The 13,004-nt window shown below is 39.9% G+C and overlaps 1 protein-coding gene across 1 annotated transcript in view; it reads left to right on the top strand.

Moving 5' to 3' along the window:
* CDK14 (cyclin dependent kinase 14) overlaps window positions 1–13,004 on the top strand; it is a 583,384-nt gene that overhangs the window by 136,781 nt on the left and 433,599 nt on the right. The window contains exon 3 of the mRNA XM_082661962.1: window positions 6,978–7,223. Within this exon, the coding sequence (XP_082518088.1) occupies window positions 6,978–7,223 (246 nt within the window). The remainder of the gene's footprint in view (window positions 1–6,977; window positions 7,224–13,004) is intronic.

Consider the following 13,004-nt stretch of genomic DNA (forward strand, 5'->3'; position numbering starts at 1 on the left):
TGATTTGTTGTCTAAAGGAGGGAAGGGAAGAAAAGAAAGAAAGAAAGAAAGAAAGGGAGGAAGGAAGAAAGAAAGGGAGGAAGGAAGAAAGAAAGAAAGAAGATAAAGTAAAATAAAGTTATTAAAATTAATTATTAAGAAAAAAAATTAAAACAAAAAAACGGATGGATAGAACCCTAGGACAAATGGTGGAAGCAGAGCAATACAGACAAAATCTCACACAGAAGCATACACATACACACTCACAAAAAGGGGAAAAGGGGAAGAAATCATAAATCTTACTCTCAAAGTTCACCTCCTCAATTTGGGATGATTCGTTGTCTATTCATGTATTCCACAGATGCAGGGTACATCAAATTGATTGTGGAGCTTTAATCCGCTGCACCTGAGGCTGCTGGGAGAGATTTCCCTTTCTCTTCTTTGCTCTCACAGCTCCCAGGGGCTCAGCTTTGCATTTGGCCCCGCCTCTGCGTGTACGTCTCCGGAGGGCGTCTGTTCTTCGCTCAGACAGGACGGGGTTAAAGGAGCCGCTGATTCGGGGACTCTGGCTCACCCAGGCCGGGGAGGGAGGGGCACGGCGTGCGGGGCGGGCCTGCGGCGGCAGAGGCGGATGTGACGTTGCACCAGCCTGAGGCTCGCCGTGCGGTCTCCCGGGGAAGTTGTTCCTGGGTCCCGGGACCCTGGCAGTGGCGGGCTGCACAGGCTCCCCGGAAGAGGGGTGTGGATAGTGACTTGTGTTCGCACACAGGCTTCTTGGTGGCGGCAGCAGCAGCCTTAGCGTCTCTTGCCCGTCTCTGGGGTCCGCGCTTTTAGCCGCAGCTTGCGCCCGTCTCTGGAGCTCCTTTAAGCAGCGCTCTGAATCCCCTCTCCTCGCGCACCAGGAAATAAAGAGGTAAGAAAAAGTCTCTGGCGTCTTTGGCAGGTCCAGACTTTTCCCCGGACTCCCTCCCGGCCAGCTGTTGCGCACTAACCCCTTCAGGCTGTGTTCACGCCGCCAACCCCAGTCCTCTCCCTGCGCTCCGACCAAAGCCCGAGCCTCAGCTCGCAGCCCCGCCCGCCCCAGCGGGTGAGCAGACAAGCCTCTCGGGCTGGTGAGTGCTGGTCAGCACCGATCCTCTGTGCGGGAATCTCTTCGCTTTGCCCTCCGCACACCTGTTGCTGAGCTCTCCTCCGTGGCTCCGAAGCTTACCCCCGCCCTGCTACCCGCAGTCTCTGCCCGCGAAGAGGCTTCCTAGTGTGTGGAAACCTTTCTTCCTTCACAGCTCCCTCCTACTGGTGCAGGTCCCGTCCCTATTCTTTTGTCTCTGTTTTTTCTTTTGCCCTACCCAGGTACGTGGGGGAGTTTCTTGCCTTTCGGGAGGTCTGAGGTCTTCTGCCAGCGTTCAGTAGGTGTTCTGTAGGAGTTGTTCCACGTGTAGGTGTATTTCTGGTGTATCTGTGAGGAGGAAGGTGATCTCCGCGTCTTACTCTTCCGCCATCTTCCTCTCGTCCCTGATACTGGTTTTATTCGCACAAACCCAGGCGAAGTGGAGACCATAAATTGCGTATAAATTTAATTATGTGGAGAATTTGTTCGTGGGCTTTATAGTGCTGATGGAGTTATGTCGTGCAGAAAACTCTCAGTATATGGTCATTTATTGATAGCAGTCCTAGGAATCATTGCTTATCTATCCTGGATCTGATACAGTGTATCAAATACAGAAAGTGGTATCTGCAACATGTTCCTAAGAACATTGTGCTCAAATATCAGAGTGCTTATAGGCAATTTCAGTAAAGTGAATGTATTAGTTTTCAATTGGCGTGTAACACATGACCATGTACTTAGTAGCTTATTATCTCACAGTTTCTGTAGTTTAAAAGGCTAGGCACGGCATACCTGGTTTCTCTGCCCTAGGTCTTACTGGACTGAAATCAAGGTGTTGGTCTCACCTGGGGCTCAAGATCCTCCTACAAGCAGAACTTGTAGCTGTTGGCAGAACTCATTTTCTTGTGGTTGTAGGACAGTGGTCCCGTTTTCCTGCGGGTTGTCAGCCAGTGACTACTCTCAGCCTTTAGAGCCTGCCCCCCATTTCTGTGCCGTGTGGCCCCCATAGGAAGATCACAGCATGAAATGTTGGCTTTCTTCCAGGCTAGCCAGATCACACCTCTGACTTTCTCTTCTGCGACCAACTAGAGAAAATGCTCTGCTTTTAAAGAACTCGCCTAAGGGGCTTCCTTGGTGGCGCAGTGGTTGAGAATCTGCCTGCCAATGCAGGGGACACGGGTTCGAGCCCTGGTCTGGGAGGATCCCACATGCCGCAGAGCAACTGGGCCTGAGAGCCACAGTTACTGAGCCTGCGCGTCTGGAGGCTGTGCTCTGCAACAAGAGAGGCCGCGACAGTGAGAGGCCCGCGCAACGCGATGAAGAGTGACCCCCACTTGCCACAACTAGAGAAAGCCTGGGCACAGAAACAAAGGCCAACACAGCCATAAATAAATAAATAATTTTTTTTAAAAAAAAGAAAGAACTCACCTGATTAGGTCAGGCCCACCCAGGGTAATCGCCCATTTGCCATATCACATAATAGAATCATGATGTGATATCTCAACATATTCACTCTCAAAGGGGAGGGGATTATTCTAAGGCTGGACATTGGGTGTCACTGTAGAATTCTGCCTGTCACAATGAACTTGTAGTTTAAAAATACTTTTATGATAGCATTTTATGAATATATGTGTTTATTATTTTTGTGTCAAGATTGCTGGGTTTTTAAAATAAATTTATTTTTATTTTATTTATTTTTGGCTATGTTCAGTCTTCATTGCTGTGCACAGGCTTTCTCCAGTTGCAGCAAGGGGGGCTACTCTTCATTGCAGTGTGTGCACTTTGCATTGTGGTGGCTTCTCTCAGTAGTTGTGGCTCTTGGACTCTGGAGCGCAGGCTCAGTAGTTGTGGCACACTGGCTTAGTTGCTCCGCGACATGTGGGATCTTCCCAGACCAGGGTTCAAACCCGTGTCCCCTGTGTTGGCAGGCAGATTCTTAACCACTGAGCCACCAGGGAAGTCCCTGATTGGCTCCTTTGTTTTTTTTTTTCTTCTTCTCAGCCATACTTTATAGTTTCTGTGTACAGATATTGCACATATTTTGTCAGATTTATCAGTAAATATTTTAAATTGTTTGAAGCTGTTGTAAATTGTGTTTTTAAAATTTAAATTTCTGATTGTTGTTAGTATCTGGAAATACAAATGAATTTTGTATATTGATCTTATATCTTGTACCCTTGATAAACTTATTAATTCTAGTGGTTTTTTTGGGGGGGTAGATTTCATTGGATTTTCAACAGAGATGATAATGTCTTCTGTGAATAAAGTTGGTTTTATTTCTTCCTTTCCAATGTAGATTTTTTTTTTTTCTTTTTTCTTGCCTTGTGGCATTGTCTGGAACTTGTAATACAGTGTTGAGTCAACATAATGAGAGTGGACATCCTTGATTTGTTCCTGTACTTAGGAGAAAGGCATTCAGTTTAACAGTTACTGTGGGTTTAGAATCCAGGGCGCCTTAGCTGGGTGCCTGTGGCTCAGCGTGTTGTATGAGGTTCCAGTCAAGCAGGAGGCTGGGGCTGTGGTTGCATTTGAAGGCTCAACTCTTGTGGTTGTTTGCAGTCCTCAGTCCTTCCATGAATGTGCCTCTCCACAGAGCTGCCTCCTAACATGGCAGTTGGCTTTTGCCTTGGGATAGTGATCTAAGAGAAAGGGAATAGGACTGAGAGTGTACCAGCACAGAAACCACAGTTTTTTTTATAATCTTTTCTCAGAAGTGATAGCCCACGATTTCTGCCATATTCTGTTTATTGGATATAAGTCAACAAATACAACCCAAACTCAAGATCTGTGTACTAAGTAAGAATGTGACTATCTGGAAGTGGCTATCACTGGGAGCCATTTTAGAGATTGCCTGACATTGTATACTAAAATGGTGAATTACACATTTTAGAGTGTTAAGCCAACCCTGCATTCCTGGGATTCATACTACTTTTTCATTATTTATTATCCTTTTTATATATTATTGGATTCAACTTTTTAAAAATTGCCAATAAGTTTTGCATCTTTATTCATGAGAGAAATTGATCTGTAGTTTTCTTCTAATGCTTTTGTCTGGTTTTGGTGTTGGAATGATGCTGGCTTCATATAGTGAGTGGGGAAGTATCCCCTTCTCTTTAATATTTTGGAAGCATTTCTGTGGAATTGATGTTATTTTTTTCCCTTAAATGTTTGGTTTACTTCACCAGTAATGTTGTCTGGCCCTGGCATTTTCTTTGTGATAACATTTTTGGTTACACTTTTAATTTCCTTAATAGACATAGGTAGACATAGGACTATTCAACTTATCTATTTATTCTCAAGTGAGCTTGGGTTGTTTTCATCTTTCACGGAATTTGCTTCATCTAAGTTGCTGAACCTATTGGCATAAAGTTGTTGATGATACCTGTGGAATCTGTAGTGATGTCATCTCTCTCATATCTGTTGTTGGCAATATAAGTTCTTTACCTTTCTGCTCTTATCAGTCTGGCTAGAGGAGTATCCTTTTTTTTTTTTTTATCTTCTCTGAAAACTAGCTTTCAGTTTCATTGATTTTCTTTATTGTTTTTCGTTTTCTATTTCATTTATTTCCATAATGATATTTTTTCATCATTTTAATTCTCTGCTTATTTTAGGTTTTAATTTCCCTTCTTTTTCTACTAGTATTTGAAGGTGTAATCTTATTGATTTGAATTTTTTTCCACTATATGCATTTACCATTATAAGTTTTTCTACAGCTAAAGTACTATTTAAGCTGTATCTGCCATTTTCATATTCTGTTTAACTATTTTCATTTAGTTCAAGATACTTTCTAATTCCCCTTTTGTGTTGTTTAGTTTCCAAATATTTGCTGTCTTATCTTTTAAAGTACTTTTTTCCCTCTGGCTCCCTTTTAAGATATTCTCTTTATCACTGGTTTTAAGCAACTTGATTTTGATGTGCCTACATGTTATTTTCTTTGTATTTCTTGTGTTTAGGGTTCTTTGACTCCTCAGGTTCATGTGTTTATATTTTATAGTTATAATTCAGTTGTCTCAGTGGTGTGGGTGGTTTCGTATCCATATCACATCTATTGCCTCTTGCTTTCACATCTGTAAGAGAAACATGTGAACTCTTGAGTGAAAATTGAGTGAAACACGTCAGTGCATCTAATCTTGTGATAAATTGTTAGTTTTTGATCATGACTAGAGGACTCTGCCTTAAGTCTTTTAAAGATATCTTCAGCAATTTTGTGGTATGCTAAAAGGTGTGATGATATCCTTCTTATTTGATTTAATTAAAGTTCAACCTATGCTTAGTAGTTGAGACACACTCATAGGACAGAGTTGATGCTTAATATTTAATGAAAATTTTTTTGTTTGTTTCAAAAACTTAAAAGACCTTAATTTATTATACATACTTTCCCGCTTTAGTATTTTCAAAAATTACGTTGTCAGACATGTTAATTATACAATTCAAACAATATAGGGGTATGTAAAAAATAAGTGAGCTTACCCTTTATCCGTTCAGTTCTACATATCTGGCGGTATCTTATGTTAACACTTTGGTGTGTTTCCTTCTATACCTTTCTATGTGCTCATACATACACATACAAATATCTATATGTCTGTATGTATATTTGTATCTATATCTATCCATACACATACGTTTCTTTCCGATATGGAATCATCTTATACGTATTACTCAGACACTTCATATGTTTACTTTAACAGTATGGGGTTTTCTTAGATACTTTCTGTTTTCCTGCCTTCTTAAATAAGGATATGGAAACTTTTCACGAGAAGAAAAAAAAAACTTTAAAAGCATTTTCAGAGTTGTCTTTTCTCTAAACAGCATAATAAAGTTACCTAGCTTTACAGGCAAGCTAGAGGCCATAAAATTACTTAAAAAGAAAAACAAAGTCTCCAGAATACAGGGAGAATGAAAGAGTTAGAACGTAAAGTGGAAAACAAGGAGCAAAAGTCAAAGAGACTGAAATAAAATGAGAGAGGGGGGCAGACTATGCAGTAAGAGAATGAATGAAGTTGAGAAGGAATTTGGGGTTTAGTGGAGTAATATGAACAAAATAAAGTGAGAGAGTGGCATGGACATATATACACTACCAAATGTGAAACCGATAGCTAGTGGGAAGCAGCCGCGTAGCACAGGGAGATCAGCTCGGTGCTTTGTGACCACCTAGAGGGGTGGGATAGGGAGGGTGGGAGGGAGACACAAGAGGGAGGGGATGTGGGGATATATGTATACGTATAGTGGATTCACTTTGTTATACAGCAGAAACTAGCACACCATTGTAAAGCAATGATACTCCAATAAAGATGTTAAAAAAAAGAAAAAGAATAAATATTGTTTTCAACTTTTACTATCTCTACCTTTTAGCCTTTTCATATGCTCCATTCTAGTTTGGAGATGAAATCAAGATTGGGATAGATTTTAAACATGTATTCAAGCATTAAAGTGTTGACGAACATAATGACTTTCTCTAGCTGTGTTAGCTGCTTCCATGGTGGCGCATCAGTTAAAATGCCCATCTGCTTTAGTTCAGCTGTTTTTGTTTGTTTGTTTGTTTGTTTTAAGGCAACTTATCCAACTTTTAATGATTCAGAAATAATCCCAGTTGCAGTCAGATGGTAAAATATGTGACAGAGTTCAAGAACCACCTTAGGGCGCTAGCAGTAGAGACCTTAAGCTTCCTGTTTTAGGGATAGCAATTTTAGTGTCAGCCCTAAGTGAGTATAAGCAGAATGATTTTGAGGAATTTTTCATATTGAGGTTTAAGCTAGTGTAGCTTTTAAACTGTGGCCTTTCGGGGTATTTCCTGGAATCAAAATTGGCATGCTTTCTAGGATAACAAATCAGCATGTTTAGTGATATTAAAGTTTCAGTGGAGAGGTTGAGTTTAATTTCTTTTTTTTCCCAGATATGTGTCACAAAGATGTCTACACGGAACTGCCCGGGAATGGACTCAGTGATCAAACCCCTGGACACAATTCCTGAGGATAAAAAAGTCAGGGTTCAGAGGACACAGAGCACTTTTGACCCATTTGAGAAACCAACTAATCAAGTTAAGAGGGTGCATTCTGAGAACAATGCTTGCATTAACTTTAAGGCCTCCTCCACTGGCAAAGAGTCTCCTAAAGTTCGGCGGCACTCCAGCCCCAGCTCGGTAAGTGCAGTCTTGGTCACTTATCAGTGGGTGAACAGAACAAGTGTCCCTCTTATAATAGCGGCATGCTGTGCAGGAAGACAGCAGGTGGCTTTATCAGTACATTATTATGCATTGTCTCCTTAGGTGGTTTAATGTTTTTGGAAGAAAGAGCGCAGGCACGCTCAAGTGCCAACTATATACAGACTCTTTATTCATAAGCACCCAACAAGCAAATGAGAAATGATTCAACTTATTTTGGGAAAGATTATTTTCTTTCTAGTTGTTTCTAGTTAGAGGAATTTATAATTAAAAATCCTTTGCTATTTTGAACGCCTGGAGAGGATGTTTGAACTTCACTGTGTTTGCGGGCAGTAAGGGTCGTTTTGAATTTGGCAGATTCACAAAGAATTTCATTCCAGGGTACATGTTAGAATGTGTTCACTTGTCTTACTCCAGTTTGTTCTCATTGTCAATAGTCTACAAATTACGAGCTAGACATTGAAACTGATCTTAAAGAGAAATCCTTTTCATCACAGTGAAATTTTCTACACCCAAACTATATCAAAGCAAGTCTTGCCTTTGGACCCAAGGAGGTATAAAGTTCTGAGGTGATTGCTGCTTTTTGACTGTAGAAGTTTTACTGAAACTCATATTTCCAAGACTGGCCTGCATTTAACATTGTAAAAAAAAAAACTTATGATCTTTTGAAATTAAGTAATTTTCTAATTTAACCCACACTTAAGAACTTCTTGACATAGATGGTCTAAGAGTTTAAAGGGTAAGTGAAGAATGCTAAGAGAATTTTGATTCTGTCATCTTGCTAAGAAACATATTCCATTTCACAGATTTTAAATATTAAATTCCATGAGGGCCGAAACAGAGCAAGAGATGTCAACTGCTAGGAGAATATTGACAGTTTAATTCAGTTTAATTAAAGTGTATGATACCTCACAAATCTTGTGTCACATTTTTTTGTTAATGAATCGAAAATAAATTCGTTAATGCAACATTTATGAGGAGAATTGATTATCTTGGCTTTCTCCAAATTGGCCCCTGTAATCTTGTCTATGATTGCAAGGTAGTGTCCATTTAGGTCACAGATACAGCACTAACTCCTGGGAGAACTTTTAGATTTAGTATCATTTAGAAGAAATGAAAAGAATCATTGAAGAATAATTAAGCTTCTGTAATGGAAAGAGAATTACATACATTTTACTATATAGTTATCTTAATATTATTATATGTCAGTCTACGTGATATATAGAAATTGGCACTTGAGATATTGCAACGAAGCATACTTATACTAAAAAATTATTCACTGTTTATATGAAAATCAAATTTAGCTAGTTATCCTGTATTGTACCTGCAATCCTAGTTATTATCCAGTGGTACATTATTTCTTTTGTTACTCAAATTGTTCCTGCTTTGGTCACTGGGAGCTCTTTTAGCTTGGCCCCTGTGTCCTTTTGAGATGTCTTCATCCCTTTGTTTTTTGAACACTTTCTTACTTTCTTGTCCTACAAGTTGCTCTTGACTTACACTGTGTTTTTCCAGCCCCAGACCTCGAATCAGCCATTTCTCCAAAGATCCCTGTCTCCTTTGATTGAAGAGTGGTATTTAGAAACTAAGACTGGGTGCTGGGTGTGCTTACTGCTACTGGGGGTCATCAAGTCAGTGTGTACATCATAGTATGAATAATAACAGTGGGATTTTTAATATTTAATAAGGAGTTAATTAAAATACTTGTCAAAGAAAGCTGAGACTTGTCTGATGCGTTCTGTATTTCTCTCTGTATTTATTCATTTATTTTATACTGGAGTATAGGTGATTGTTAACAATGTGTCAGTGTCAGGTGTACAGCAGAGTGATTCAGTTATACATATACATGTATCTATTCTTTTTCAAATTCTTTTCCCATTTAGATTGTCAGATAATATTGAGCAGAGTTCCCTGTGCTATACAGGAGGTCCTTGTTGGTTATCCATTTTAAATATAGCAGTGTGTACACGTCAGATAGGAGAGGACTCAGGGAGCATGGCAGTGGCGTAGGGTTAGAAACCCCTTCATATAATTAGAGAGAGCAACTAGTGCAGTAAAACCAAAACCAATGGATAACATCAACAACAAATATAGGTGACGAGGTTTCTCCATGAACCTCAAACTAGGAGTGAGGGGAACAAACCATGAACAATTTTAAGAACCATGTGGTATCAGAAAGTGAGAGGGAGGAAGCTCAGGGAAGGCCAGGGGACTAGGGCCTACTCTCAGATCCAGGAAACCCCAAAATTGCCATCAGGTACGTACTGGTGGCTCATTGGGCTATTCTTAGGACAGCAACAGCACCTGGGTGGGGACTTGGATGGCACCTGTGAGTGCATGAGTGCACAGAGACCATGGGGTGTCCGCTGGTCTTCCTCTTGTGACTTCCCTAGAACATCAGATTGAAGCACCTTTTCAGGACAAAGCCCTGCACTGAGTAGAAAGTGCTGGAGTAGACTTCTGTGCAGGGAAGGTTCAGTAAGGCAAAAGGGAAAGAGAAAGTCCAGAAAGAAGTGTTGAAGTGAAACAAATGGGGAAAGCTCAGTGTGTGAGAGATTGTCATTTTTTTCTTTTTCAATTCATGGAACAGAGAAAAGAATTTCATTCCATAAAGCTAGAAAAGCTATCTTGGCCATATGCCTCTCAAATTACTGAAAAATTCATTTTACTGAAAAATAACCAATAGAAAAATTATTGGTTGAATCCCATACAAAACTATGAAAAAAAGAGAGAGAGAGTAACGAGTAGCATACCATCTCTACAGATAATGAAAGCAAGCTAGAGGGGGGCAAAATTATCGTTATTGCAGATTTATGATGATATATCTAGAAAAACCAAAAGAATCAGTGGAAATACTACAAACAGTGAGAGAAGTTAGCCAAATTGCAGGTTATAACATTAATATACAAAACCCAATAGATACCATTATAAAAACAAATAAGAATTAGTGTTGAAAACTGGCAAATAAATCAAACAACTAAGCATTTATTTTCAGTGATTTCTGTATGAAATTCACCTCATGGTAATCTAGTCATTGATGAAGGGAAATTTCTCTTTTAGGAGTAATCCCACTAATAAATCAAGAAAGAATAATAGATTTAGGAATCACCATTTGGCAACCCCTGAAGAATTAATACATCTAAGCAAAGATTATAAATACCTGCTAACATCCTCAAAAGAGGGACATCCAGAGGTTATGATGTCCTCATGGGAGTATGCAATAACCACCAATAGAATTAAGCCTGAATCTGAACAAGTCTCTAGATGTAACTACCTGAGTTACAGGGTACAAAGGAACACATCGAGACGGGATTTTCTCTGCTCTATTCCTATCCCCAAGTATGTTTACCCTACTTTTTGGCTTTAATTTGTATACAGTGTTTGCAATCTTAAGATGATGTAAATACTGTTCTTAGTGAGATCACGTAGTGTACTATGATTAACTTTCTTTCCTTGCAAAAATTTTTGATTTTCCTAGTTATAATTGCCTCTTCTTTTCATTTGTTCATAATTAATACAATTAATTAATAGAATTTTAATCACAAATTGAGGCCTCAAACTATTTGATAAAACTAGAAAACTCCTCTGAAATAAATCAGAATCAGATAATCTGTCAGTTTTTCTTCCCCCTGAAATTTTCCTTGTGGTTCTCCATTGTCTGGACTGGTTGATCTCCAAATTGCTGTCAGGAGACGTCCCTTCATTCCTCCAAAGCTGATGGACCAATCTAGTTTTGAGAATAGGTAAGCCTAGCTGCAGTTTGTTTCCTGAGATGATCAAGATGGGGCTCAGTGCCTTTTTTATGCTTCATTTTTGTTCAGTCTCACTGTTCATCCTGGTTTTCATTATGCTTGATGTCCTAATTCTGAGCCTCTCAAGTTCAACCTCTTCAGAGAATAAACCTCTGCTGGGATCAGGGATAGGCAGACACCTGACTGGGAGAGTCTAGGGGAAAGGACCTGTTCCTTAAATCCACTCTAACTTATCATTTTGGTTTTAGCCCCTCCTTAAAGTTCAACTTCCAATTCTTGAGTGTTTCTGGGATTCTGAAGTATGAATTGACTTAGTTCTTACTGGTTTCTACCTTTAGTCATCATCCTTGTCAGTGACCTCCTGTCCATTTGTTTCCCATCTCAAAATTTTTGTTTGTATCTTGTCTTCAGTCTTCTCCTTATTCATTTTATTTGCCCTTCTGTGTTATAACTTAGTACTGTCATTTTAGTACAGATTGGTAAGGGGGAGAGATAAATACTTGTATTCAAGCCACCATGTTGAACTGGAAATGTCCACTGTTTCTCTCCTATTATATTAACTTCCTTTAGATCCTCTTTCCTGAGAGTTTCTTATTGGGTTTACCCTTTTCTGATCCAATCTGGGATGTCTGTCTTGTATATCAGGGCGCTTATATTACTTTGTGTGAAAAGTGCTTTGCTTTCTTTTCATTTTGGGAACTTTTGCTTCCATTCAGTATGCCCTGGAAAAAGGCCTTTGCTCTTTCCTGATCAAGCTGGAAATAGTTTCTTTTTCTCTTTTAGCACGATGCTACAGTATTCTGTTTTATTCTGAGTCCTTTCTGTCTACTGCCTTTTTGTTCTCTCCCCTATTGCAGTGACGGGGGAGGGGGGGATTTTATTATACTCTTTTTCATGGAAAGACTATTTTCCTTTCGATTCCTCATTGGGCCGAAAATGGACGTGGTTACACTTCTTGTGCAACACCATTTTACATCCTGTCCAGCAGTGTATGGGTTTGATCATTTCATACTCAGTGGCATGAGAGTTTTATGACATAGGTTTTGTTATTTTTAAAGATTTTTTAAAGGCTGATAAGCATCAAAGGAAACCCTTTACCTAAGGGCAACCAGGATTAATGTTATAGCTTTATTTTATTGTTATTTCTTTGAAAGTATTAGTTATCTTGAATAGGCTCCAAGAGTACAGTTGAGAAGGAAGGAGAAGATGAGTAGCAGTGTGGCAATCCGGCCCCTATTTTGGTGAGGAACTCAGGATTGTCACTCTTGTTTCTTGGAATGCTGTGGTAGAAACTACTGTACAATATCACATCTTCCCAACTGTGTGTACCTGTCTCTGCTGTTCACATACTGGTCATGTCTATGTGAGGAGTCATGCCTCAAATCAAGGAATCAAGAGTGCCTTGGCCTCAGTGACCATCACAATCATCTGGACTTCCTGATTTTGTCCAGACGGTGGCACTTCAAAATTCAGGCAGAATGTAAAGAATGTGATTTTATTTAAATTGGTATATTTCAAGAGGTGTTTGACAGATCCTGTTTGTTTCAGATGATTTTTGAGTGCCTACTCTTTCTGGGCCTAGTCCCTGGGTCATAATTAGCACTGTCACTGACAGGACAGACTTTTGCTCCCCTTTTCCTACCATCTCCTCCAACTCAGCTGTGCCCTTCAACAGCGAGAACTATTGGCAGCGCTGTAGGAGAGTCTCGCCTGTCTTGCTGGCCCAATTTAGAAGGGATTTCATTGAGCTGTGCTTCAAGAGACCGTATTTTCAGAAATTCAGGTTTAGATTAAGGTCCTCTATACATTCTGTAAATTTCTCCAAATTTACCTCTCTTCCTTACCAAAAAAAAATCTGCATCCCATGACAGTCAGGCTCAATTTGGAGAGAGAGGAGGATGGTGCAGACTTGAAAATGAGAGGCCCGCTTCAGTCCTCAGATGCTCATCCTTGGGGATCTCATTTTGGCATTGCTGCCTTCTTGTGGGGACTAGCCGCTTGTCAGGTT

Source organism: Grampus griseus (assembly GCF_964374135.1).
Source record: "Grampus griseus genome assembly, chromosome: 9".
Lineage (NCBI taxonomy): Eukaryota > Metazoa > Chordata > Mammalia > Artiodactyla > Delphinidae > Grampus > Grampus griseus.